Source organism: Natator depressus, chromosome 23 (genome assembly GCF_965152275.1).
Source record: "Natator depressus isolate rNatDep1 chromosome 23, rNatDep2.hap1, whole genome shotgun sequence".
Lineage (NCBI taxonomy): Eukaryota > Metazoa > Chordata > Testudines > Cheloniidae > Natator > Natator depressus.
This window is the reverse complement of record NC_134256.1, coordinates 2,324,588-2,350,241: the sequence shown is the minus strand read 5'-3', so window position 1 is coordinate 2,350,241 and position 25,654 is coordinate 2,324,588. Positions and strand designations below refer to the sequence as shown.

Here is a 25,654-nt window from a genome sequence, read left to right as displayed (position 1 = left end):
TCTCGATGGCATTGTGCAGTACCTTTCATGCAAACGGCATGTCCTCCCCTCCTCGGAAGGCTTTGCAGAGTTAAATGATGCAGTTGCAGTAATAAATAGCAGCAAAGGGCAGGAAGAAATGAGGCGGCATTAGCAAATGAGATAAGCCTGCGTTGGACTTTAAAAAGACTCTTGTGACAAGCATGCTGAAACAGGTGCAAACCGTGCAGAGACTGCAATTTTGGCTTGAAAATATGTCTTGCTCTCTTTTCTTCTTGCTGTCAAAGATGACCTAGCTTAGGTTTTTATATAACATCTATCACCATGGTATCTAGTGATGTCATGAGATCTCGTGATTGTAAAATAACAAATAGGTATTCCTAGCCACCCATGAAATGCTACATAATTTGACATGCAGCTTTCCTCTAAAATCTTCTGCGCTATATGGAGCGCATATGGCCAAGTGTTTTATAGGTGACACAACAGATTCCTGATTGCAAAGCTCTCCGTCCAAATGATATTTACATTCATGATTTATGATGCCTTCAAGGCTTGTTGGTCTTTGCAGGTTGTTGCCAGATGGCCCCTCCTCCTTGCATGGAGCACTGCAGTGCAGTTGTAGATAACAGCTGCTTCAAAGATCACTTGTTTAAATAAATGGCTGCTGTCGGCATCCCTTCTGATATTGACATAGATAGAATGCTGTTTTTTAGCTTTTGAATATGACTGAAGGTGGGAGGTAAGGGGGGATTTGAAAGTCAGTATTTCACAGTGCATGACTCAGTGCTAGAAAACCAGAACAGATATCCTTTGCCATTCAAGGAAACCCCACCCATCAGATCTCTTACAGAGGTTTTCCTTTGACTGACCTATGGGTAGCCCTGCTATGCACCTGTTTACACTACTGTTCTATTTGCTTGGGTTCTTATATTGCTGCCCATCAGAGCAATATCTGAGCACCTAGACAGAACAAACTGCAGTCTTGTCTTCACAGGGAAGAGCAATTCCCTCCACTGCAGGAATTACTGGGTGAAATTCCATGCCCTGTGTTATATAGTAGCTCCAACTAGATTAGTGCAGTGACCTTAAAATCTACAAATACACGGACACAAATGTTTACTGTACAATGGGAGTAACAATACTGACTCACTTTGCAAAGTGCTGTGAAATTCATGGATGACAGGCGTTATGTTATCGCTAGTCATTACCTGAAGGTAATATCCACAGTAGAGGAGAACAATGGCCAGATTCTGATCTTGCTTACACCACTGTAAATCCCATGGAACCAAGAACAGAATCTGGCCCCCTATCCAACTGCCCACTTTTTAATTGCCGAAGTCAGAAGTGCAGGGCCATACTCCTTGTTGTTGTTCTAATGATCTTTGTGTTTCCATCCTTAAGAGCGAAATGGCAGATGTGAACTCCAAGAGGGCATCTCAGTTGTTGCAGAAATGTATTAAGCCAGAGGACAACGGAGGGGACGCACAGCCCAAAGAGGAGATAATAGAAGAGCAGTCTCTCCCTGTTATCACTCAATCCTACCCTCAGACAGTGCAAGGTATGTGCATTTCTCTGGCCTCTTTCTAATAATGCATTTTGCAATGATGCCATTATGTTGTTGTTATCATCTGCCTCATGTATGGCTGTAAAGAGCCAGGCCCATGTATGGTGCTGTATAAATAATGGTCACACTTCACATGAAGGGAACATTTATAAGTAGTTTGCAAATAGATGAATAGACATTATAACAGTTGATTAACCATTTGTTAGAGTCCCACAAGCCAACAGGTTGCTCATAACCACCTATTATGCCTTCTATTGATATGCTTCTAACCATCTATAATACATGTCACTCATGTCTGTAGATGCTTATAACATCTATTAAACCTGTATAAACTATTTATAAATGTATCCTCTTTATAGAAAGTGTGACCTAAACAATAATATTAGACCTTCACAACTAAAACTAAAAGATTTTCATGCTGCTTTGTAGTATGATGAGTGGACCTGAGAAAAAGGGTCAGATTTCAGGAGGGACTTAGTTCAGCATGGCACTAAGGAGCTCAGGAATGCTGGCTGAACCAGACTGTTTTCACATCAACTCTAGGACTTCCGCATATAATACTGGTCTCCCAGCCTGTTCAATAAAGATCTCTTTCCTACAACTCTACCATCCACGTCCCTTATTCGTGTTCCTCTGCAGCCTGAGGCATGGTTTGCCTGGTGGGATCATCTGGGCATATCTCACCTAATCAATCCCCTGCCATTGCAGGGGCCTCTGGCATTGGTGGTTACCTTGGTCTCTCCTGTTCTCTGCCTGTGGCACATAGTTTAGTCTCCTGAAGACTGAAATGCTTTGGACTAAGTAAAGTAATTGGGCTCAACACAGCGGTATTTGGGTGAAATGTATAGCCTGTGATATAAAGAAGATCAGACTAGATGATCTAATGGTGCATTCTGGCCTGAATCTCTATGAAAATCTATGAAATAATGAAACTACTGTGCTTTGCGGGGGAACTAATGCAATTTTTTTGGGTGATCTTAATAGTGACTTTGGGATTTCTCCTCCTCACAGAGGAAATATCGATGGTGTTCAACACCTACAACATGGCAGCCAACCTTGGCCCAGCCTCCAGGAGGAAGAGGGAGAAAGGGGCGAATCACGATGGCACAAGCACCTCCCTCTATGTTGACCGCCGCAAGTCCAAGGTGTGGAACTATTACACCAAGCTGGGAGATGCCTATGTCGAGTGCAACGTCTGCAAGAAGCAGCTCTCCTTTCATAACAGCACCACCACCATGCGGGAGCACCTGGTGAGAAAGCACAGCATTCGCGACACTTTGCTCTCGCAGCTGAAGGATGACCAGGCTTCTGAGTCTGACTGCATGGCTCAGGAGAACATGATAAAGAGGTCCCGGCAGATGACACCGGAAAACTACCTGTACCATGCCGCGTCCTGCTCGGAACCAAGGACTGATGTGATTCTGGAACTGGTGCTTGAGATGATATTTCGTGACCTCCATCCTCTTTCCGTGGTGAAAGACAAGGGTTTTGGCCTCCTCATCGGGTATCTAGAGCCTAATTTTACCCTTCCATCTCCTATTCAGCTCTCCAGCATGCTGTGGCATAGATACAATGTGGTGAAGCAGCACCTGGAGCGCTATTTGCAAACAGCCCAGTCCATAGTCCTCTGCGTGGAGTTCTGGGTGTCCCAGCCCAACCAGACATACTTGACAATCACAGCCAACTTCATCGACGGGGAGTGGCGCCGGGCAAGATGTATCCTGGAAACCCAGCCAGTGCATGAGACTAAAGGGGAGGGTGATTTAGGAGAGAAGCTCTACAGCATCCTGACAGAGTTTGGGTTGTCGAATAAGTCCATTTTCTGTGTGATGCACGACAGCCTGGAGAACACAGTGATGAATTCGCAGCCGCTTAAAAGGGCTTATGGCTGGACCAGTCTGTGCTGTGCTGCCCACATGCTGCACCTGTGCATCAAGGCGGGATTGGAGGTCGGGCAGGTGCAAGAGGCTCTGACTGCCGCCCGGGGCATCGTGAGCTACTTCCAACAGGATGCGAAAGCCACCTGCTCGCTGAACAGCAAGCTGGAAGCGATCAACAAGACCAAGTTGAAGCTGGTGATGGACGTGGGATCTCGCTGGATAACTACCATCGAGATGTGTGAGAGCCTCCTGGACCTCAAATGGGCTATCATGTCCCTGCTGGAGGAACATCCCAAAGGGACGTTGGCTGTGCAGAACTTAGCTGACCACCAGTGGAAGCTCTTGCAGGACCTAGTGCCAGTCATGAGGACGATTAAGATCGCCACATCGTTCTTGCGTGAGGAGCAGAACATCTCCATCTCTTCTCTGATGCCTTGCATCCACGGTATCGTCGCTGCCATTGGGCAGCAGTTGGAAGAGTCCAGTGATATCATCAAGATGGTGGTAGGCAATATCAGGTCAGAGCTGATGCAGCGCTGGAGTATATCGGAGGATGAGAAGGTGCTGGAAAGCCCTGCGATTATTGCCTCGTTTCTAGACCCTCGTTTCAAGGAGATGAGGTTCCTGAGTCCCAACCTGAGGAGTGAGCTGCATAAGAGAGTCAAAAATATGCTATCACAGGTCTTCAACCACCAGTCCCCGCCTTCTCCCCAGTTCTGGGTGCCGAATTCAGATTACAAAGCAGAGGTAGGAGAAGCAGGGGGTCAGCTGTCTGCTCATAAAGACAGAGGCCCAAGTGGCCAGTCCCAGAGCATGTATGACATCCTTTTGGGGAAAGATCCAACGGAGAGTATGCCTGAAATTCATCAGCAACTGGAGAATTACATCGTGGAACCTCTCTGCAAACGCAGCACCAACCCACTGGACTGGTGGAAAACCAATGAGCACCGCTTCCCCGCTGTGGCGAGATTAGGCAGGCAGTACCTTGCCATACCAGCCACTGTCGTGCTGCCAGACCAGGCCTTTGCTGCCAACGAGAGCACCCTGGAGCATCGGAGAGCTGTCCTCACCCCTGAAAATCTGGACCAAATTCTGTTCTTGCACCAAAATTTTGATTTTTTAGAATCAATGAGAAACAGTAATGAGATGCGGGGCAGAAATCTGCATGCCCAGTATTAAAATGCAGTAGGGGTGGGGCTGAGTACAGAGGTGATGTACAACAGTGTTTAACGCTTCCCTACCTTCTGGGTGGGATTTTGGAAAGGTGTCTGCCTAACTTCATTCCCACTGAAATTATCGTTTGATGTCAATGGGAGCAGAGTTAATCCAATGCTGAGTGTTTTCCAAAATCCTCCCTACGTGTACAACAAACACTGTTTTTGTAACCACTTTGTGATAGTTTCATCCAACTCAAATACAATATAATTCCAGAGCAGAAAGAAAATGTAAGTTCTACCAATCTGGACTTCTTAGCATCACCTCTGAATCTGGCCCTAGGGCATGCTAGTAAAATCCTAAAGGATATAAAAATTCTCATTGTAGCAACCTTTTTACAAAACAGGTCAAATATATTAATATATGTAAATGTTAAGACTATTCACCACTGCTGCATGGATCCTACTACTACATCAAAAGCTGTGAGTTTTTATGGAACAGGCCACTGTCCACTATTTTGAGATGTTATTTAAGTTGCACTGATGTTAAAAGTTTCAGTCCTCAGACCTACTCTCCTCTTCTGCAGTAGGTTGTTCCTGGTAACAGAGAAGCAGATGGAAATTGTTCACCTAGGGCAGCCCTTAACACATCATCCAGTGCGTCACTAGACTGGAAGACAGATCCTGTCTGTTGCCAGTTTTCAGAGTGTATGCATGGCTTGGTTGGGAGGAGAGATAGCAGAAAACCTCCCAGAAGTTCCACATAAAGGGCCGGAGCCTGAGCTAGTAAAATACATCACGGGAGCTATGCCGATTTACATCAGCTGATGACCTGGCCCATAAACTTGATTCTTCACTCACACACCAGTTTTAAAGCTATGTAACTCTATCTTCAGTGGAGATACTCCTGACTTACACTAGTCTAAGCAGCGGAAGAATTGGATTATAGTAATTTTGCATCAGTTTACTTAAAGGCGGATTTTAAACTGCTTCAAGCCCCTGCATGGACACTCTTAATTCAGTTTGAACTGGTTTACATCAATTTTTCTTTCATTGGTATTTACAATTTTACAGGCACAAGTTAAATCAATACGACCAGTTTTAAACCAGTACCAGAGTATCCATAGGGTTTGCACCTGTTTAACTAAACCGGTTTTTAACCTTTTTTTAGTTAAACCAGTGAAAATTCTGTGTGTAGACAAGGCTTGGGTGAGTGACAGGCTTCAAAGTAAAGAGCACACTGAGATGAATGGAGGCAAGTCATGCAAATGCCCTGTTTGAGGCCTTCTGTTTGCACTCTCAGAAGACAGCTGGTCATATTTTAAGGGTTTCCTTTAAGGCTAGAAAGCTTTCTTTCATCTTTAACCTTTTTTTAAAAAAATAATACCTTAAATTCTACAGAAGCTAATGAGAAAACTTCCAGGGAAATTGTCCCAATTGCCATGGGTGAGTATGTTTTTCAAGCCCTTGACCTGAACACTGCTGCTTTAGTAAGAGGCGCTACAAGAGCATTTTGACTAGTGTGAGGAAGGATTTCATCATCCAGCCTCGCAAAACAGCCACCAACCCAACAACAAAATATATTTCCAGTTCCCACACAATGATGGTTGGGGGAAAACCCTAGTTATATTTTACTTGCTGTCCAAGCAAAAGAAATCCAATAACAACTCAACTTTTCAGTTTTGCAAGATTGTATTGCTTCTGCAAACAAAAAGTGATAGACAAAACCGGTGCAATAATTTACGACCTGCTATGGTGCTTTAAAATATTCTGGGATATTAACAGTGGGACTGCTAGACAGCTGATAAGATTTATGGCAGATCAAACAGACCTTTAGTTCTGTTGCTGGATCTTTTGCCACTCTCATCACTGTAGTATCTGAGTGTCTTCCAGTGATAAAATAAACAAGGGACTGACATGTAATGTGTGGCTCATTCCATTACTCTCCCCTGGGGGAAAACTGCATGTGACTAAAAATAAAAGGAAGAAAGGCTGATGTGCTATATGTTATTATTTGTGATGGCCGGGTTGAAGAAGTGAGGTTTGCATTTGAATCAGAAAGTGGTGAGGTCTGAAGTAGCTCTGAGTTCCAACAGAGGCAAATTCCACAGCCTTGGATGAGCCCTGAGAACGTTCTGTCTCCTGCACAAATGAGCTTCATCGTTCCAATAAAGAATTCCAGTGTTCCAAAGGAGCAGAGTGGTCAGCTGTATTGACCTTTTCTTCAGTTTTAATAGTCTAAGCTGCTAAAAAATTCCTTGGTATCACAGCCAATATGAAGATAACTGTAGTAAAAAACAAAATTCTGCTACGATTGGATCTGTTGTGCAATTAAGAAAAACCCTGCTTCATAACTTGCAGTTTCCAATTAACTAATATGTTCAGTTTACCCATGGGAATGTAAGACCTGCAAATTTGTTATTCCCACAGAGGCTATTGGCTGCATGAAGGCCTTTTGTTTTAATTTAGCATTCGCTCTGCCTGAGAGAAGCCAGGCTTTTTATTAAACTTCAAACCATGTTAGTTTGTCCTTTACCCAACCTCAGCTCATCGAGCCTGTTACAAGTCTGTAAGGCACTTTAAGATCCGAGCAGCTATAGTAATGGTAATGACTTCCCTGTATATTTCACCTACCAAATGACTGTATGAAGAGGGCACAGCATATATTTAGATACACAGATTCACAGACTCCAAGGCCAGAAGGGACCATTGTGATCATCTGGTCTGACCTCCTGCATAACACGGGCCATAGAACTTCCCCAGAATAATTCCCAGAGCAGATCTTTTAGAAAAACATACAATCTTGATTTAAAATCGTCAGTCATGGAGAATCCATTGTGACCCTTGGTAAGCTGTTCCACTGGTTAATTACTCTAACTGTTAAAAATGTACACCTTATTTCCAGTCTGAGTTGTCTAGCTTTAACTCGCAGCCTCTGGATCGTGTTACGCCTTTCTCTGCTAGATTGAAGAGCCCATTATTAATTATTTATTCCCCACCTAGGTACTCATAGATTTTAATCAAGTCATCCCTTAACATTCTCTTTGTTAAGTTAAATAAGACTGATTCTTTCAAGTCTAATGTCCGTGCAGCATGCCCTGTTCTGCTCCACCAACATGGTATAACTAGTTTTGAAATAACCATTAAAAGCGGTATAACAACTTTTACAACTCGAGCTCAAGAACCCAATTTAATAAGCTATGCAGAGAGCACATACAAAATAACAATGCACAGATCATCGCAGGGCTACATATTCAATCTGAAATGCAGGGCATGACCATCACGTTTCGGCAAAAAAGATATAAATACAACGGCAATTTCTCATTGATTTTCCTATTTTGACCTTTCTAACAACAGCAACTGAACCCATAAACTGATGGTAAGAAACAAGGGCTATCCACATCCAACGTTTATTTTTAAATGGAAGCAAGAGGGCTTTTTTTTTAATTAAACGGAAGCAGAAGTACAGAGCCTCTCCTATTTGTACAACAGCTATTTTACAGTCATTAACAACTACATATTTTTTTCAACCATGCATAATTGTAATTTAATGCCAGGCATGCATACTTAATTGAACACACACGTCCTTGCTGTGTTAATGTAAGTAAAGAGCATTTAATGCCTGAATGTTTCTTTATACTTCAACTTGATGCCAACAATGTTATATTGGTGCTAAATGCTAAAAACATCCAAATAGGCTTTGGCATCCTACCATATACAAACAGTTACAACTCTCCTTTCAATACCTTCAAGTGGAGGTTTCTTTCCAGCCTCATCAGGTGCTTCTGCACGAGGAAAAACAGTGAGTGTTTTTCTGCAGTGCCAACAATGGTGTAAGCTGAAGTGCAGGCTGGGCACACTGTCATGTCAGCTAATCCTGCACAGAGCTGATCAGCAACTGATCAGATGCTAAAAAACATTTACATATTTTCCAAGCTTAGACAAGACTACCACCACTGATAACCCTGCGTGGTTTCCCAGTTACCATTGGAGAAGGTCAACGTCTGAGTTTGTTTCTTTCATCTTTGGCTCATTTTTTAATGTTTTATGGGCCACTTAATATTTATCAGCGGCTCCATCTGCTCCTGCACACGGTGGCATTTCATATGAGCATTCCGACTTTTTATCTTGTCGAACACCCTACAAGTTGACAGAAAACAAGGGCCAGTTGTTAGTTTTCTTATCGAGGCTAAATAAAATGGGACTCGCACACAAAAACTTTCCCCAGGTAATGAGCAGAACAGACTCCCTTAATTTTTAGGTGTGCAGTGCACATGGAAGTGAGGAACCAGCATATGGTGAGGTAAAGGTTAGTACTTTGGAAGCTTCCCTAGGCAGCTCTGCAATTGCACCTCAATCCTGACCTAAAGCACTGCTTGGTATTCTCCTCCCACAACCAGTTCTGCCAGTACACCTCAGTCCCTAGCTGTAATACTTTCTCTTCCTTTTCAGTCCAGTTCCCACATCTCCTGAACAGGACCTACAAGTAATGTTGCATTGTGGTAAAAGATGCATTTGTTTTGTAGTGAAAACAGATAGGGAATTAGACCTACAAGGAAAGGGAGATGATCACGGATGGGTTGGCAACAGCCAAAGGACCTATTTCCTTTTAGTCATATGATTCTCCCACAATATCAATGGCAGCCATGGAGCTAAACGCTCTACATTCTCTTTAAAAATGTAGGGGTTAGCCTAGAGATGAAATGGGATATGAATCTACAGCTTCAGGGTTCATTAATTTAAAGGGACATATGCAACTTTTGTAAAAAAAAAAAAAATCACATTTTTATCTCAAATCATTTTGCCTTTTACTGTTAGAAATAACACCTAACATTACAACATGAAAGAGATTAGAAAAAGAAAACATTTTCCTCTATTTTTTCTCATTTTTTTTACTTTGTGCACAGTCAGGTTTGTTTTTTCACCTTTGCCAATTTCCCATTTGTGTGGGTCTTTCATGCTGAAATGGGGGAGAAAAAACTATTTTTAAAAAAGTTATACGTGGTCGTAAAATCACACAAATTGGCTAGGGGGCTCAGGGAGAAATGCATAATGCATTTAACTCATTTTAAAAAAGACATTAGATTTTGACGTAAATGGTGCTCCTTTAATTAAGAAAGCTTTGTTTATAAATACAAACTGAATTTAGCAGACATGTAGAAATCACTGAACAATGCAAGATTAATAATAAAGCCATACCTTTCACACTCTTTACATGGAAATGCACCCTGATAGTCTGTGCTCCCAGGCTGGTCTGGAGTTCCCCTCTGACTGCAGGCTGGACTGTATGTCTTGTGTGATGCTTTTTTGTAATTCTTTGACTTTATCTTCAAGTCTTGTCTAGGCAGATAACCATACATTTTCTTTGGGCTGCATGCAATCTGCAAATTATGGAATATTTGTTAAAATAGCATTCTTTCCCTCTCTTTCCCCCTCAGAAAGGTTTGTATTGTTGTGGTTGGATAGTTAAAAGGAATTGAAGTCAAAGAAAATTAACTCTAAACTTTTTAAAAGCCGCATGCATATGCTTATACACATGTACACACACATACACACTATGATACAGTGCAACCTCTCTCAGATCCTGATTCAGGAAAGCACTTAAGACCCACTGAAGTCAACAGGAAAATGTATCCATTCTTACCTGAAAATTTCCTTTAATTGAATAATCTGTTCATTCTAACAGATCCATTAGAATGGGTGCTTCAACCTGCTTGCAGGTTGGGGTGGGGGAGGGCAGAACCAGACCTGTCAGTCCCTGGCAGCTGGGAAATGCCCCACATCCAGTTGAGATAGCTTTCACAGCCAGGATAATGCAAATCTACTTTCTTAAATTACAGACTGTGTTAAATATACTTGGAGGAAAAAGCACAACAATTTCTCCTACTGCAAAGGATAGTAAATTTCACCTATTGACAACAAACCCAAATCACTGGACATCCATTTCCATCTCTATTCCGGACCATCTGTTGTCTCTCTGACTGGATCTGCAGACCTTAACATTTGAGGAAATTTTCAGGTAACCATGGATAAATTTTCTGATTCTTCTTCATGCTAAGGTCCATAGATCTGTTACAATGGATTTTCATAACAGTGTGCCTCCAAGACAGGAAGCAAGATCATTCTTGAAATGTGGACATCTACTACAAAGTACATTATATATAAATATCTTCTCCATCATCCCCTGGCACTGAGGTGTGGAGAAGACTTCTCCCAAAAGAAAGAAAATGGCACTGAGTAAGACTGGATGACCAATATTGTTAAGAAAAAGTTAGCACATGTGACTCCATTTTGGTTTGGGGCTCACCACTGTCTAAAACCAAGCACATCATGCACCAGGAGGAGTGTTCCTTAGATACTGCATTCCTGTGAAAATCCTCCTCCTTGTCTCCAGCCTGCCTTGACTCCCGGTATCTGTTCTTTGTCAGTCCCTAAACTCCCTACTCCCTATCTCCTGGCCTTTGATGTAAGGCCTCCCATCCTGATAATAAAAGTTACTGATGCATGGCTTTAGGACCATGCTGTGTAATTAACATACTAGTTTAGCACGAGGAATGCACCAAGCAGGGATAGGTGGTAGATAAGAAAAGGGTTTGTTTATTGGCTAAGGTTTCCGATGCACGAGGGCAACATGCTTTGCTAAAAAATATATAACCTTTGTATAAGCTGTATTCGGGGTCCCCTCCTGGCTAGCAGGGGGGCACCACACTCAAGCGTAATAAACTTGGTGTTTTTTGGGAACTCGGCAGTTGTGGACTTTGTTTATGTGCCTCAGCCTAGATTCGAAGTGTGCGTGACCTATCAGGTGTAATTCGTAGCATTTGTGTGCGTCTCCTACCAGGTGTAATTCGTAGCATTTGTGTGCGTCTCCTACCAGGTGTAATTCGTAACAATATGAAGAACTTGATGAATTAATGGTTGTCTAGTAGATCTCAAAACAGGAGATATGATTACTCTGTCCTGAGACTGTCAGTGTCCCTAAGGATTTGACTCTTAATGCTTGACTGAAAGTGGCATATTTCTTGAATTTACTTAGAGAATGAACGTTCTAACAGTTCTGAGAACTACTGGTCTGAATAAAAGGTACGATACTAGGTCTGGTTAGAGTAAGCTTCCAACTTCAAATGAAAAATTCAATCTCATTGGAGAAAGTGGCCATCATGAGGCTTACACTAATGGATAGGAAGAATAATGACACCTGCAAAAGGGTGATTCCATCTAGGTAGTGCTGTAAGGAACAAAACGAGGTTCAAAGGTTGAGTGATATCACCCTGTAGCATTGGAATAAAGTGGATGCCCTAAGGAAGCATTTAATGTTGGTATTTGTACATAACTTCCTTTTCTTCAATATGCTGAGAACATTATACTACAGAGATTTGACCTTTTGCTTGGGCACTCTTGTGCATCTACAAGAAAACCCTCCTGGGGCAGGGCTACCCAAGGCTATGTTTCACTGGTTTAACATGGTAGTTAAACTGTGGACTTTCCAACAGTCAGTAGACTAAGTTCAATTTGTTGACTTCTCTTTTGGAGTCCATGAGCACAATAATCACTTCATCCAGCTATTCATTTTAAACCATGCCTAGCGGGATCAACCCACGCCTACGGCCAGGTCATTTCCGTATTGATTTGCCCTGTGGCACTCCGCGAAGGTGACAAGAGGAAACTGCAGATTTCATTATTAATTTATTTCCCCTTGAGAATTTGTCCCCAGAATCCTGCTTCAGAGGCGGAAGCTAAATTGGGCTCAGAGATTGCTTTGAAAATATTTCCAGTGGTTAGCAATTTCTCTGCCCTCAAAGAGGCCGAGTCTATTTGTCTCTCCTTCCCCACATGGTTTCTCAGGAAGGCACTTGCCTGCGGCTCAAGGATGGACCCCCCAGCAGCCTCTCTCTGTTGCACGGGATCCACATGGGCTAGATAGATCTGTGTTTCTCCTGCAGGCCTCAGCAGGAGATTGGATATGAGACTGGATCCTCTGGGGGCAGGAGGGAGGGAGCATTAAAGAGAAGGGCAGCGGGGGTGGGGGGTGTTGGGCCCAAAGGTCCCATATAGAACTCTCTGGTGTTAGTAGCTTCTGTGCTGTGTCTGGTGCCCTCCATCTGTGACCCATGGGGAAGGGGCGAGGGATTGAGGGAATCCTGCCTGGCCTGAGCTGTGAGTCAACCTGCTCTCTGCCCACAGAGCCGCACAAGCTCTCCAGAGAGATGCTTGATAAGTGGAGAAGCAAGAGACATGGACCCTTCCTCTGGCTTTTCTTGGCCTAACTCCCTCCCTGAAGCCTCCAGGGAACCAACGCCCCAGTAGGGGAAGTGGAGCTGAGACGGACAGTTTCTCCCCAAAATCCAATACAGCCCTGGGGCATGGCTGGGAATTACACAGACACATTATTAAGCCCTATTGTTGGTCTTAAAAATTTGAACCTGAAGTTTGGAATTTCCCTCAGCAACGCTGCAGCAGGGAGGAGAGGGGAGCTCATGCCATTGGAGGGGGACAGAAAAAACTGGAGAGAATTTGAGGAGATGAGCCATTCCCCTGCTGCCAAGGAGTGGCAGGCTTGGTTCTGCCACCCGGCTGCAAGCAGGCTGAAGTGCTCATTGTAATGGATCTGTGGACCTTAGCAAAAATCTTTCTGGTCAATCTTATTCCCCACTTGCTGCCATGAAACAGTTCAGCAGTGCCTGTGCTCTGTGTCATGTACGTGGCGGGTATTTTTTTGAAGAATACTGGCATGTCAAAGATGACACTGCCACATCAGCAACAACAAGTTTAATGCTGACAGCATTACTAACAAGGAGCTAGGGATTATTTTAGATGGTTAATTAGGAGCTAAGAGTTTTCTTAATTTTCTTGTTTTAATTAGCAATGGTGTCATAATGTCAAGAGCAAATATTCATAGAATATCACAGAATCATAGAATATCAGGGTTGGAAGGGACCTCGGGAGGTCATCTAGTCCAACCCCCTGCTCAATTGTTATTGTTAGATAACTTCCCTGCAAGATTTCAGAGTAACAGCCGTGTTAGTCTGTATTCACAAAAAGAAAAGGAGTACTTGTGGCACCTTAGAGACTAACCAATTTATCTGAGCATAAGCTTTCGTGAGCTACAGCTCACTTCATCGGATGCATACTGTGGAAAGTACAGAAGATCTTTTTATACACACAAACCATGAAAAAATGGGTGTTTACCACTACAAAAGGTTTTCTTTCCCCCCACACCCGCTCTCCTGCTGGTAATAGCTTATCTAAAGTGATCACTCTCCTTACAATGTGTATGATAATCAAGGTGGGCCATTTCCAGCACAAATGCAGGGTTTAACAAGAACGTCGGGGGAGGGCGGGGGTAGGAAAAAACAAGGGGATACAGTTCTGTGGTGACCTAGAATCCTATTTTCGACGTCTCCGACTTAAGAAATATTTTCAACACACCTCTGAACAACATACTAATCCACAGAGACCTCCCTACCAACACTACAAAAAGAAGGATTCTAGGTGGACTCCTCCTGAAGGTCGAGACAGCAGACTGGACTTCTACATAGAGTGCTTCCGCCGACGTGCACGGGCTGAAATTGTGGAAAAGCAGCATCACTTGCCCCACAACCTCAGCCGTGCAGAACACAATGCCATCCACAGCCTCAGAAACAACTCTGACATCATAATCAAAAAGGCTGACAAAGGAGGTGCTGTTGTCATCATGAATAGGTCAGAATATGAACAAGAGGCTGCTCAGCAGCTCTCCAACACCACTTTCTACAAGCCATTACCCTCTGATCCCACTGAGAGTTACCAAAAGAAACTACAGCATTTGCTCAAGAAACTCCCTGAAAAAGCACAAGATCAAATCCACACAGACACACCCCTGGAACCCCGACCTGGGATATTCTATCTACTACCCAAGATCCATAAACCTGGAAATCCTGGGCACCCCATCATCTCAGGCATTGGCACCCTGACATGCAGGATTGTCTGGCTATGTAGACTCCCTCCTCAGGCCCTACACTACCAGCACTCCCAGCTACCTTCGAGACACCACTGACTTCCTGAGGAAACTACAATCCATCAGTGATCTTCCTGATAACACCATCCTGGCCACTATGGATGTAGAAGCCCTCTACACCAACATTCCACACAAAGATGGACTACAGGCCGTCAAGAACACTATCCCCGATAATGTCACAGCTAACTTGGTGGCTGAACTTTGTGACTTTGTCCTTACCCATAACTATTTTACATTTGGGGACAATGTATACCTTCAAATCAGCGGCACTGTTATGGGTACCCGCATGGCCCCACAGTATGCCAACATTTTTATGGCTGACTTAGAACAACGCTTCCTCAGCTCTCATCCCCTAACGTCCCTACTCTACTTGCGCTATATTGATGACATCTTCATCATCTGGACCCATGGAAAAGAAGCACTTGAGGAATTCCACCATGATTTCAACAATTTCCATCCCACCATCAACCTCAGCCTGGTCCAGTCCACACAAGAGATCCACTTCCTGGACACTACAGTGCTAATAAACGATGGTCACATAAACACCACCCTATACCGGAAACCTACTGACCGCTATTCCTACCTACATGCCTCCAGCTTTCACCCTGACCACACCACACGATCCATCGTCTACAGCCAAGCTCTGAGATACAACCGCATTTGCTCCAACCCCTCAGACAGAGACAAACACCTACCAGATCTCTATCAAGCATTCTTACAACTACAATACCCACCTGCGGAAGTGAAGAAACAGATTGATAGAGCCAGAAGAGTTCCCAGAAGTCACCTACTACAAGACAGGCCTAACAAAGAAAATAACAGACCACTAGCCATCACCTTCAGCCCCCAATTAAAACCCCTCCAACGCATTATTAAGGATCTACAACCTATCCTGAAGGATGACCCAACACTCTCACAAATCTTGGGAGACAGGCCAGTCCTTGCCTACAGACAGCCCCCCAACCTGAAGCAAATACTCATCAACAACCACATACCACACAACAGAACCACTAACCCAGGAACCTATCCTTGCAACAAAGCCCGTTGCCAACTGTGCCCACATATCTATTCAGGGGACACCATCACAGGGCCTAATAACATCAGCCACACTATCAGAGGCTCGTTCACCTGCGCATCCACCAATGTGATATATGCCATCATGTGCCAGCAATGCCCCTCTGCCATGTACATTAGTCAAACTGGACAGTCTCTACGTAAAAGAATAAATGGACACAAATCAGATGTCAAGAATTATAACATTCATAAACCAGTCGGAGAACACTTCAATCTCTCTGGTCACGCGATTACAGACATGAAAGTTGCGATATTACAACAGAAAAACTTCAAAACCAGACTCCAGCGAGAGACTGTTGAATTGGAATTCACTTGCAAATTGGATACAATTAACTTAGGCTTGAATAGAGACTGGGAGTGGCTAAGTCATTATGCAAGGTAACCTATTTCCCCTTGTTTTTTCCTACCCCCCGCCCCCTCCTCAGACGTTCTTGTTAAACCCTGGATTTGTGCTCAAAATGGCCCACCTTGATTATCATACACATTGTAAGGAGAGCGATCATTTTAGATAAGCTACTACCAACAGGAGAGTGGGTTTGTGGGGGGGGGGGGGAGGAGAAAACTTGGATTTGTGCTGGAAATGGCCCAACTTGATTATCATACACATTGTAAGGAGAGTGATCACTTTAGATAAGCTATTACCAGCAGGAGAGTTTGGTGTGGGGGGAAAGAAAACCTTTTGTAGTGGTAAACACCCATTTGTTCATGGTTTGTGTGTATAAAAAGATCTTCTGTACTTTCCACAGTATGCATCCGATGAAGTGAGCTGTAGCTCACGAAAGCTTATGCTCAAATAAATTGGTTAGTCTCTAAGGTGCCACAAGTACTCCTTTTCTTTTTCCCTGCGACAGTAATGGGAAATGTTAGGCATAGTATAACATGCTAACTATTGAACAGGGTTTGTTTGAGATTTTTTGCAATATTATTCCGTAGGTCTCTGCAAGTTAAACAAGGGTAGCAACAGAATATTAAATAGGAAGGTGTTTCCTGGAGGGAGCTTGCTACACACATGAACTCCACATCTCCTAAGGCAATGGAAGATCTTTAAATTAAAGAGCTGAATCTCAGACAGATTCCCCAAGCAGTCTTTTTCTACCTTTTCTGCTGTCTCTTCTACCTCATTCTTCTCTATTCCTTGAACCCTTTTTTCTATCACTTACTTTTGGTCGACTGAAGTCAAATTTTATTATTTTTTTCCAGATATAGTAATATTCAACACACTGGGACACATTCTTAGTCTGAATCTATTAGGAAAAAACAGAAGTAATATAGTTATTTCTGCAAAACACAATACAAAAACTGCGTCTGTGGGGGATTTTTTTCATTCCCACCATAATGGGTGTTCAGAAATCACAATGCTAAGGGCCATGTAAGTACCTAGAAATATGTATTTGTGATATAGGCTCATCCCAAGACTGGGAGCCAATCTGAGAGGTTTAATTAATGTATGTTTGTAAAGTGCTTTGAGAGCCTTTCATACAATACCACACTGCTACAGCTGCGATAAGCAGTGCTGCTTGAGCGGGATTCCTCTCATTATAAAAAAGAGGAGGCTGCTGACAAGGCATTCCCCTGGAAGGGCTCTGGGAGCAGTTTCCCACCTGGGTTGATATAGCCCAAATCTGGTGACTTCCCTGGCAGGCTGAAAAAGGTGTTTGATAGGGGTTTTTGAGAAGGCTCAGAGTAAGCTTCCCAGAATGATGAATAGATGGAATGGATATTTGGTAAGTGGCTGGCTAAGTTCCTGTTTGAATGATTATTTTAATGCTGCTGGAATTTTCTTGTACTACTACTTACGCATTACAGCAACTAGTAATTTTATTAGAAAGAAAGAAAGAAAGAAAGAAAGAAAGAAAGAAAGAAAGAAAGAAAGAAAGAAAGAAAGAAAGAAAGAAAGAAAGAAAGAAAGAAAGAAAGAAAGAAAGAAAGAAAGTGTTTGAATTCTAATGCACAGAGGATTTGATATATAAGAGACACTGTAAATTGGTTAAGCACAACATTTGATTGTCCCTGATAAGGAATGCTTTTTAAAAATACAATAGTTAAACTCTTTATAGAAATCATACAAATCACAGAAATGTAGGATGGGAAGGGACCTCACTAGGTCGTCTAGTCCAGTCCAATGCACTGAGGCAGGAGTAAGTATTATCTGCACCATCCCTGACTGATTTTTGTCTAACCTGTTCTTAAAAACATCAAATGACAGAGATTCCACAACCTCTCCAGGTAATTTGTTCCAGTGCTTAACTACCCTAACAGTAGGAATTTTTTCCTAATGGCTAACCTAAATCTCCTTTGCTGCAATTTAAGCCCATTATATCTTAGCATGTCCTCAGTGGATAAGGAGAACAATTGATCATCCGCCTCTTTACTACTTTAAGATAGTTATCATGTCCCCCACAGTCTTCTCTTCTGCAGACTAAACAAACCCAGTTTTTTCAATCTTTCCTTGTAGGTCATGTTTTCTAAACCTTTAATCATTTTTGTTGCTCTCCTTTGGACTTTCTCTACTTTGTCCACATCATTCCTGAAATGTGCTGCCCAGAACTGGACAGAGCACTCCAGATGAGGCCTTATCAGTGTGGAGTGGAGCGGAAGAATTACTTCTCAAGTCTTGCTTACAACACTCCTGCTAATATATTCCAGAATGCAGTTTGCTTTTTTTGCAACAGTATTACCTTGACTCTATTTAGTTTGTGATCCACTATAACCCGCAGATACTTTTCTGCAGTACTCCTTCCTAGGCAGACATTTCCTATTTTGTATCTGTGCAATTGATTAATCCTTCCTAACTGTAGTACTTTGCATTTCTCTTTATTGAATTTCATCCTATTTATTTCAGATCATTTCTCCAGTTTGTCAAGATCATTTTGAATTCTAATCCTATCCTCCAAAGGGCTTGCAACCCCTCCCGGCTTGGTATCATCCACAAATTTTGTAAGTGTACTCCCTATGCCATTATCCAAATCATTTATGAAAATACTGAATAGAACCAGACCCAGGACAGATCCCTGTGCATCAAGTAACATGCAGTATGCAAGTCACAGTAACAGCATGCACATGGGAGAAGGGTGCCCTCTTTCAAAGCAAATCACTGCAAACACTACAGTGGTTTGCTGCAAACTGAGGTTGTGGCATTCTTGGAAGGTAACCCATGTTCCTTTGTTTTGCTGTTGAGCAGTGTGCATTCTGGGATTTTCTCACTGTGCATTGTGGGATGCATAGTGGAAACCAGGTGAGTTGAAATTTTTACAAAATCCCATGATTCATCTGTCTCCGCCCTGTGCTTCCTTTGTGTGTGGACTAGCATCAGTTCTGAATTACTGTTAGCCAGAATGGACCCATCAATGCTCCGTTCTGCTAGGCTGCTTGTGTGCTCAGCACACAAAAATGGATGAACTGGCTTTGGACTTTGCTTGCCTCAACACTGAGCTGATGATGTGGCAGCTGCAGCAGCTTCTCGAGCAGCAGGAGGGTCTTCAGTGGTGGTGGAACTGGGACATGGATGAGAAAGAAAAGGAAGACACCTGGCAAGTGACAGAACAGGACTGGTTCTTGGTGCAGTTTCACAGCATCTAGCGCCGTTTCTGGGCTCAGGAGACAAGCGCACAGATTGGTGGGAAAGGATTGTTCTGCACACCTGGGATGACCAGCAGCGACGAGAGAATTTCTGGTTGGGGAAGACAGCCCTTTTGGAGATATGTGCTGAACTAACGATAGAGCTGCAGCGGCAGTGTACCAACATGTGATGCCCCATACTTGCGGACAAGCAGGTCGCCAAGGCCATCTGGCAGCTGGCCACCCTGAATGCTACTGGTACGTAGCTACTCAATTCAGTGTGGAGAGATCCACCATCAGGCTCATTATCATGGAGGTGTGTGATGCCATGGAAGAGGTACTACTGCAATGGGTTACAAAACTTGGTAATGCTCAGGAGGTTATCAATGGCTTTGTACATATGGGATTCCCAAACTGTAGTGGGGCAATTGATGGGACCTGTGTGCCTGTTGTTTGCCGCTCACACCAGGGCTTGGTGCTGACTAACAGAAAGGGATATTTCTCCATGACACTCCAAGGGTTTGTTAACCACTGTGGCAGATTTACAAACATAAATGCCAGGTGGTTTGGAAGGCCCCACGATGCCAGGATCTTTCGGAACTCAGCTCTATTTAACTCAATGGAAAAAGGACTGTTTGCCCACGAAAACACTATGGACATTAATGGTGTGGATGTTACTCCAGATATCTTGGGAGATTCAGCTAATCCTCTGTTTCTCTGGTTAATGAAGCTATTCACAGGCTGCTTGAACAGAAGGAAGGAACTATTTAACTACCACCACAGTAGTTGCAGAAAGACAGTGGAGTATGCAATTGGCCATCTGAAAGGGAGATGGAGCTGTTTGTTAAATAGGTTGGAATCAACAGAAAAAAGCATCCTAAAGATTACAGCAGCAAGCTGTATTTTGCACTATACTTGTGAGAGTAAGGGAGAAAGCTTTAGTGATGGGTGGGAGGTTTAGGTGCAAAGACTTACTCAGCACTTTGAGTAGCCAGTGAGGTATCCACTAGAAAACACAAATAGCCATGGCAATATTGTCTGGGATGCCTTTTGTTCTTCTTTTAAGTCTCAGGCCTGAAACTGTGCAGCTGTACATCCAGCTGTTAACGCACGGGGGGCAGGAAAGTGTTGGAAGTTTTTTGTGTGTGCAGTGTTGTTTATGAGCGGTGGAAGCGCAACCCTGTGGCAATCCCTATTTAAATGGGTCTCTTTGCCTACATATGTATGTAAAAATCCAAGAATAAGTGCAGATAATGATTTTCTATGTGAAATGGGCTGTCAACTCCTTATGAATGAAGTTTTCAAGGTTTTTATTATTTCACCTACCATGTAATAAACAGAAAATACATCTTGAAGTGAAGTGGTAATGAAAAATGTTTTTAATTATGAAACAATATATTAAAAATATTCTATTACCAAACTACAAAGTGCCCTTTTAAATAGCAGCGAAACAAAACAGCACAGGGCAAGACACAACACAAGCAGTGTAGGGGTTTAAAGTCAAAGGCAAGTATTTGCCCTGGCTCCGCCTCTTCTTCTTGTTCCTAGGTCTTCTGGTGTTGAGTAGCAAGGCTTGAAGTTACCAGGAGTGATAGAGAGCTCAAAAGGGCTGGTGTCCCAGCTGGCACTGTTCTCAGTTCCCGAAGCTTGAGTCTGTGAAGAGAATGGCCTATTGGAGCCCTGCTGCGGGGTTACAGCAGGGAGGAGTTAATGTGGTTCCCAGCAGCCTGTATTGTCCAAGGGCTCCATAATATGGCTTGGTGTTGGTTTACAATACTGCACTGCCAGCTGCCCTAAGAGTGACATGCGCTGCAGCAGGGCATTTTGGCTTTGTGTTGCCTCCAGGAGTTGCTTCTCCGTCTCCCTGTCTTTTTCCATACTGGTTTTGTCCATGCCAGTGAGATCCCTGGCAACTGCCATGCTGCCTTTGGCAACCACCATGCTGCCTTTGGCCACTGCAACAATCTCCCTGTCGAGCAGCTTGTCTGATTCTCTCTCCATCCTCAAATGCTGCCTCCACCTCTCCACTATTTTAAATGATGTGTGCGAATATTTCATCGTGAGTTTTCCATTTTCTCTTCCACAGGTTAGCCAACTGCTCAGGTGTTGGTAAAAGCCCTTCTCCTTGAGGGTCTATCAAGTGCACATGCCATGATTGTGGGAGTTCAAAAATTCACAAGCAATTACTGTTCATATTCTAGTGAGGCTGAGATAGCATTTTTCTTGTATGCATCTCTGGCTTTCCCTTTCTGAGATTCTTCCCAGTCTCAGGAGAACCTGGGCCATGGTAAGTGGTGTGTGTAATGGCATTTTTGTCTGTGCAATATATGCTGTTTGACTGTGCCTTGGAGGCTGGCCAGGAGGAGAGAGGGAGCTGAGGTTAGGAATGATGTTCCCAGTCTGGCTTTGGAGTTCTGCTGTGCCTTGGTGTTGCTTATTTGGTGTTGTAAGGGAGAGTGGGTCAAATCTGGGGGTGAACTGGATAGTAATATCCTCTACCTCCGCTTTAGGCTGTCCCACCTCTGGATGACCCGAGGCAGGTGACTAGGAGGTAGAGTTGGACTCACTCAAAAAGACAAAGGGCACACCAGTGAGATGCACAGTCAAGTTATTCACCAAGATGGTCCCCACCCAGAAGTGCTGCAGGAGCAAAAGGGAATCGCAAACTATACCAGGAATAACCATGCAGCTTTTTCTCATAATCTACAAACAACAACTGAGCAATTTCTCAGTCTTACATTTTGCTTTATCTCCCCTGTATGGGGAGACATGGTGAAAGTGCAGAGAAAACTTGATAGGGTTCTGCAATGATTGCCTGAAGCATTTGCTTTTACCAGTCTAGCTCTATGTAAGCCTGTGAAAAGCTGTTAAGAGTTTTGCTATCCTCACAGCAAAGCTTTTTTACTGTAAGAATGTGTGTTACAAGGCATTTATACCTCAGCAGGGAATTGTACTCTTTGTAGCTTTATGGGCATGCAATGTGCATCTCTACCTCATACAAAGTGAGAATGCTAACCAAACTGCTTTTCCTGTAATCACTGTCTCAATAAACTTTTGCAATTTGGACAAAAGAATGTTTTTTATTATTTGAATCTGCCGTGAGGTGGGTGGCATGGAGGCTGAAGCTGCACCATGCTGTCAACCACCATTTTGAGCTGGAGATTGGGGTTGGGGGGGCTTGCTGGTATGGATGCTGAGAGATGGGCATGTGCCTTCCACGGCGTGGGCCTGAAAATGGTTGGTAGTCGGGGTTTCAGCATGAGATAAGAGATCAACTGCCCAGCCGGAGTCACCGCCATTTTGGTAAGGCATATGGGGGAGGGGAGAACAGATAGCATGGGCCGATGGAGGGAGGCAGGGATCTGGGACTCACATCCACCTACAATGGCTGCAGCCATGGGGCACCCAGAACAGAAGCTGGCACAGCAGTGTAGCTTAACAATAATACATTAAAACTTCTACATTAAATTATTAATAATTTTAAAAAACCGTACATGCAAGGTTCCCTCCATAGGATCAGCCTCCTCAGTCCTGGTCTGGGTTGCTGTCTGGGAAGCATGGTTGGTTGCAGCAAGGCATGATTCGGGCTTGCTTTCTATCTGGCTGGCATCAGGGTGTGAATCTTGAAGGGACCCTGGCTTTCCAGGGAGATCTCTTCACTGGCCTTCTCATGCTCATCTTCTGATGACTCCTGTTGATCCTGCCAGTTATCCTCGGAGAGGGGTGGGAGGGAGAAAGCAGGCAGTAGGATCCACAGACTGCATGGGTTGGGTGGTCATGTAGTTATGTAAAATCCTGTCCAGCTCCTCAAAAACTGGACAAGTTACATGTCCCCTGCCAGACTTTTTCCTTTATTGGACCAACTTTTGTTGGTGAGAGAGACAAGCTTTCGAGCTGACACAAAGCTCTTCTAAGCTTGTCTCTCTCACCAACAGAAGTTGTTCAATAAAACATATTACCTCACTCACCTTATCTTTCTAATATCCTGGGATTAACATGGCTACAACACTGCATACAACAGATATCTTCCTGTCAACTCTCATTTTAGCATAGGTCCTCCTGACCAGTTTGCTCTTTATCTGGTACTTTTTGACATCATGGTCATGGCCCCTCGAGGACATCTGCCTAACAATGTCGACAAGATCTTTATTCTGGTGGCTGGCCATATGAGCTTCCTGCATTGATGCTTCTCCTCAGAGGGTGAAGAAGTGGGGTCTCAGTTCAGCTCGAAGCAACTGCTCGAGGCATGTTGTAAAGGTTCTGGAGCAGCTACTGTGATATACTCAAATCCAGATGCAAAAGGACAAAATCTGGCACCTTTCCAGTTTATAAACGGGAGGGAACATCTGACCAAACTGACCCCAGAGCTCGGGAGAGCACACAGGTATACAGATAGGTCAATAATGGCCGCTTGTGTGGGATATATGTTGGAAGACTCCTAAAGCAGTCAATATATCAGAGGAATTCGAATTGCAGCAAAGTTATTTCACTTTGAAAAAGGACTTCAGAGTTCATGATAAACGTGTCAGTGTGATACATTGTGTGTACACAAGGATTTTCAAACCAGATTAATTTGACTTAATCCAGTTTAAATTACCTGTCTAGACAATCCCTTAGTCTACTATCTTTGAACTCCCTCAGACAAACAAATTCCATCTATAACTCTTTTTTTTCCCGTTTGCTTCTGATTCTTTTTGAGAAACATCAAAAACACTTCAAAAACATTTTAGCCTTGAGAAAGAGTCTACAAATAACTCCTTTAATTAATTCTCGAAGGAGCTTTAGCAATCTGAAAAAACCCTCTGCCTAGAGGACTTACCTTCTTCTGTATCAGGTAAAAATCCTTCTTATGTAGGCAAAAAGCCTTTTTAAACAACTGCTTCTCAACAGGCGTCCAAACATCTGAACCTAATGGTAATAAGATGCAAATTATTAGATCACATAGCATGCTTAATGGACCATCACACTTACAAAATTAAAACACTTGATTATTCATGTACACATTTTTCTCTCTCAGGGAAACAATTCAAATCTATTAAAAACAGTGATCAGTTATATGTTAGAAAAGTCTGAAAAACTCAAATTACTACTGGCACAGATAATACCACATACTATAAAACAGATGCACCATGGAAAAGAATACCACACAATAGCAAGCATCTGTCATTGCCATGTTTCAGCATACTTCTCCCATTGGGTGTCACTGCAGGGCAGTGCATGGTAAAGAGTCACGCTGTCACAAGGGAACCAGGGAGGTGAACATAAGAAAACGGTGTAAACAATATTAAAATTGACGAGGTGATCACACCGCAGGGCAAGAATCTTTTGTTTATATTTTTTAAAGTGCCTGTGTTTTTAAAAGAAGAAAATTAAAGGCAAATCACAGAGTTATCCAATTATTGCATGTCTATTAGCATCCCAGTTCACTGGTCCCGAACTACAGGTTTTGTTTTCAATTTACCTGCATAACGATAGTCAGCAAGAGGGTGGGATGGAGCTTTCTGAGGTCCTCTAAACAGCAGCATCTCTAGGGCCTCCTGCAACAATTTAATCCAGAAAGTAATCAGAACCCTCAAAAGAGAAGTAGGGAGGTAAATTCTGCTCTCAGCTATGCTGATGTAAATCCACTGACTTTAGTGATTCATGCCAGCATCACTGAGAGAAGAATTTGCTCATGTTGGCAATGCTAATGTAATATAACGCTCTCTAGGGGTCTGATCCAAAGCCCACTGAAGTCCATGGGAGACTTTCCCCTGATTTCAATGGCTTTAGATCATGCCTCAAGTGTTTTAAGAAAAAATACATCTTGTGCAAACATCTTGTGCAGAAAAGTAGCAGTGTCCTGCCACATTAGGGGGATTATTTGTCCTGTGGTTCAGTCATTTTGTGCCACCTATGCCAGCGCATAGCAGTTACACTGCAACCATAAGACCACCCCCAGCCAGGGATACCCCAGGCTTATAAGCCTTCTGTGCCTGGCACTAAGACAGACTACTCCCCCGCAGGAATCCCTGGCATAGAAGTATCATGGGGCATCTGGGGTACACTGCAGGAAGGAGGGTGTGGCCAGAGTATTCCCATAAGAGCCACTGTACCTGGGCCACAAATGAGTGCAAGCCCCAAGGCTGCTCTAACCTGTGTGTTAGGTGAACCAGTAAGCCCCTGCGGGATGCACTGCCTTCCTTCTCAGTCTTTGCACTAGGCTCAGCACTGGCTCAGAGATGACTCAGCCCTAAACCAGTAGACTTTGGAGAGGTTTGCCATTGACTTCAATGGCAGCAGGACCAGATCCTAGTGTGTTGGTTATCACAAGAGGGGGGACATGATAATATGTCTCTTAAAATATGTAAAAGGCTGTTATAAAGAAGATAGAGATCAAACATTCTCCATGTCCACTGAGGGCACGACAAGAAGTAATTGGCTTACTGTTTACAGCTAAACAGATTCA

At 43.4% G+C, this 25,654-nt stretch overlaps 2 protein-coding genes across 5 annotated transcripts in view; one reads left to right on the top strand and one right to left on the bottom strand.

Annotated features, from left to right (window-relative positions):
- LOC141976315 (E3 SUMO-protein ligase ZBED1-like) lies at nt 1–6,653 on the top strand. Of its 4 annotated transcripts, none has more exons than XM_074937250.1 (3): nt 1–194; nt 1,381–1,537; nt 2,528–6,653. In XM_074937250.1, the coding sequence occupies exons 1-3, from the start codon at nt 183–185 to the stop codon at nt 4,600–4,602; spliced, it is 2,244 nt and encodes a 747-aa protein (XP_074793351.1). In that variant the 5' UTR covers nt 1–182; the 3' UTR covers nt 4,603–6,653. The 4 variants fall into 4 exon arrangements, with proteins under 4 accessions (XP_074793351.1, XP_074793352.1, XP_074793348.1 ...); XM_074937251.1 differs by having other exon boundaries at nt 6–194; nt 2,555–6,652; XM_074937247.1 differs by lacking the exon at nt 1–194 and adding an exon at nt 1,059–1,193.
- Nucleotides 6,654–7,912: 1,259 nt separating this feature from the next.
- Nucleotides 7,913–25,654, bottom strand: part of ZNF541 (zinc finger protein 541) — a 42,006-nt gene continuing 24,264 nt past the window's right edge. The window contains exons 11-15 of the mRNA XM_074937246.1: nt 24,668–24,743; nt 24,026–24,114; nt 16,809–16,892; nt 9,777–9,958; nt 7,913–8,717 (exon numbers count right to left, since the gene is read on the bottom strand). Coding sequence (XP_074793347.1) covers nt 8,615–8,717; nt 9,777–9,958; nt 16,809–16,892; nt 24,026–24,114; nt 24,668–24,743 — 534 coding nt within the window. The 3' untranslated portion in view covers nt 7,913–8,614. The remainder of the gene's footprint in view (nt 8,718–9,776; nt 9,959–16,808; nt 16,893–24,025; nt 24,115–24,667; nt 24,744–25,654) is intronic.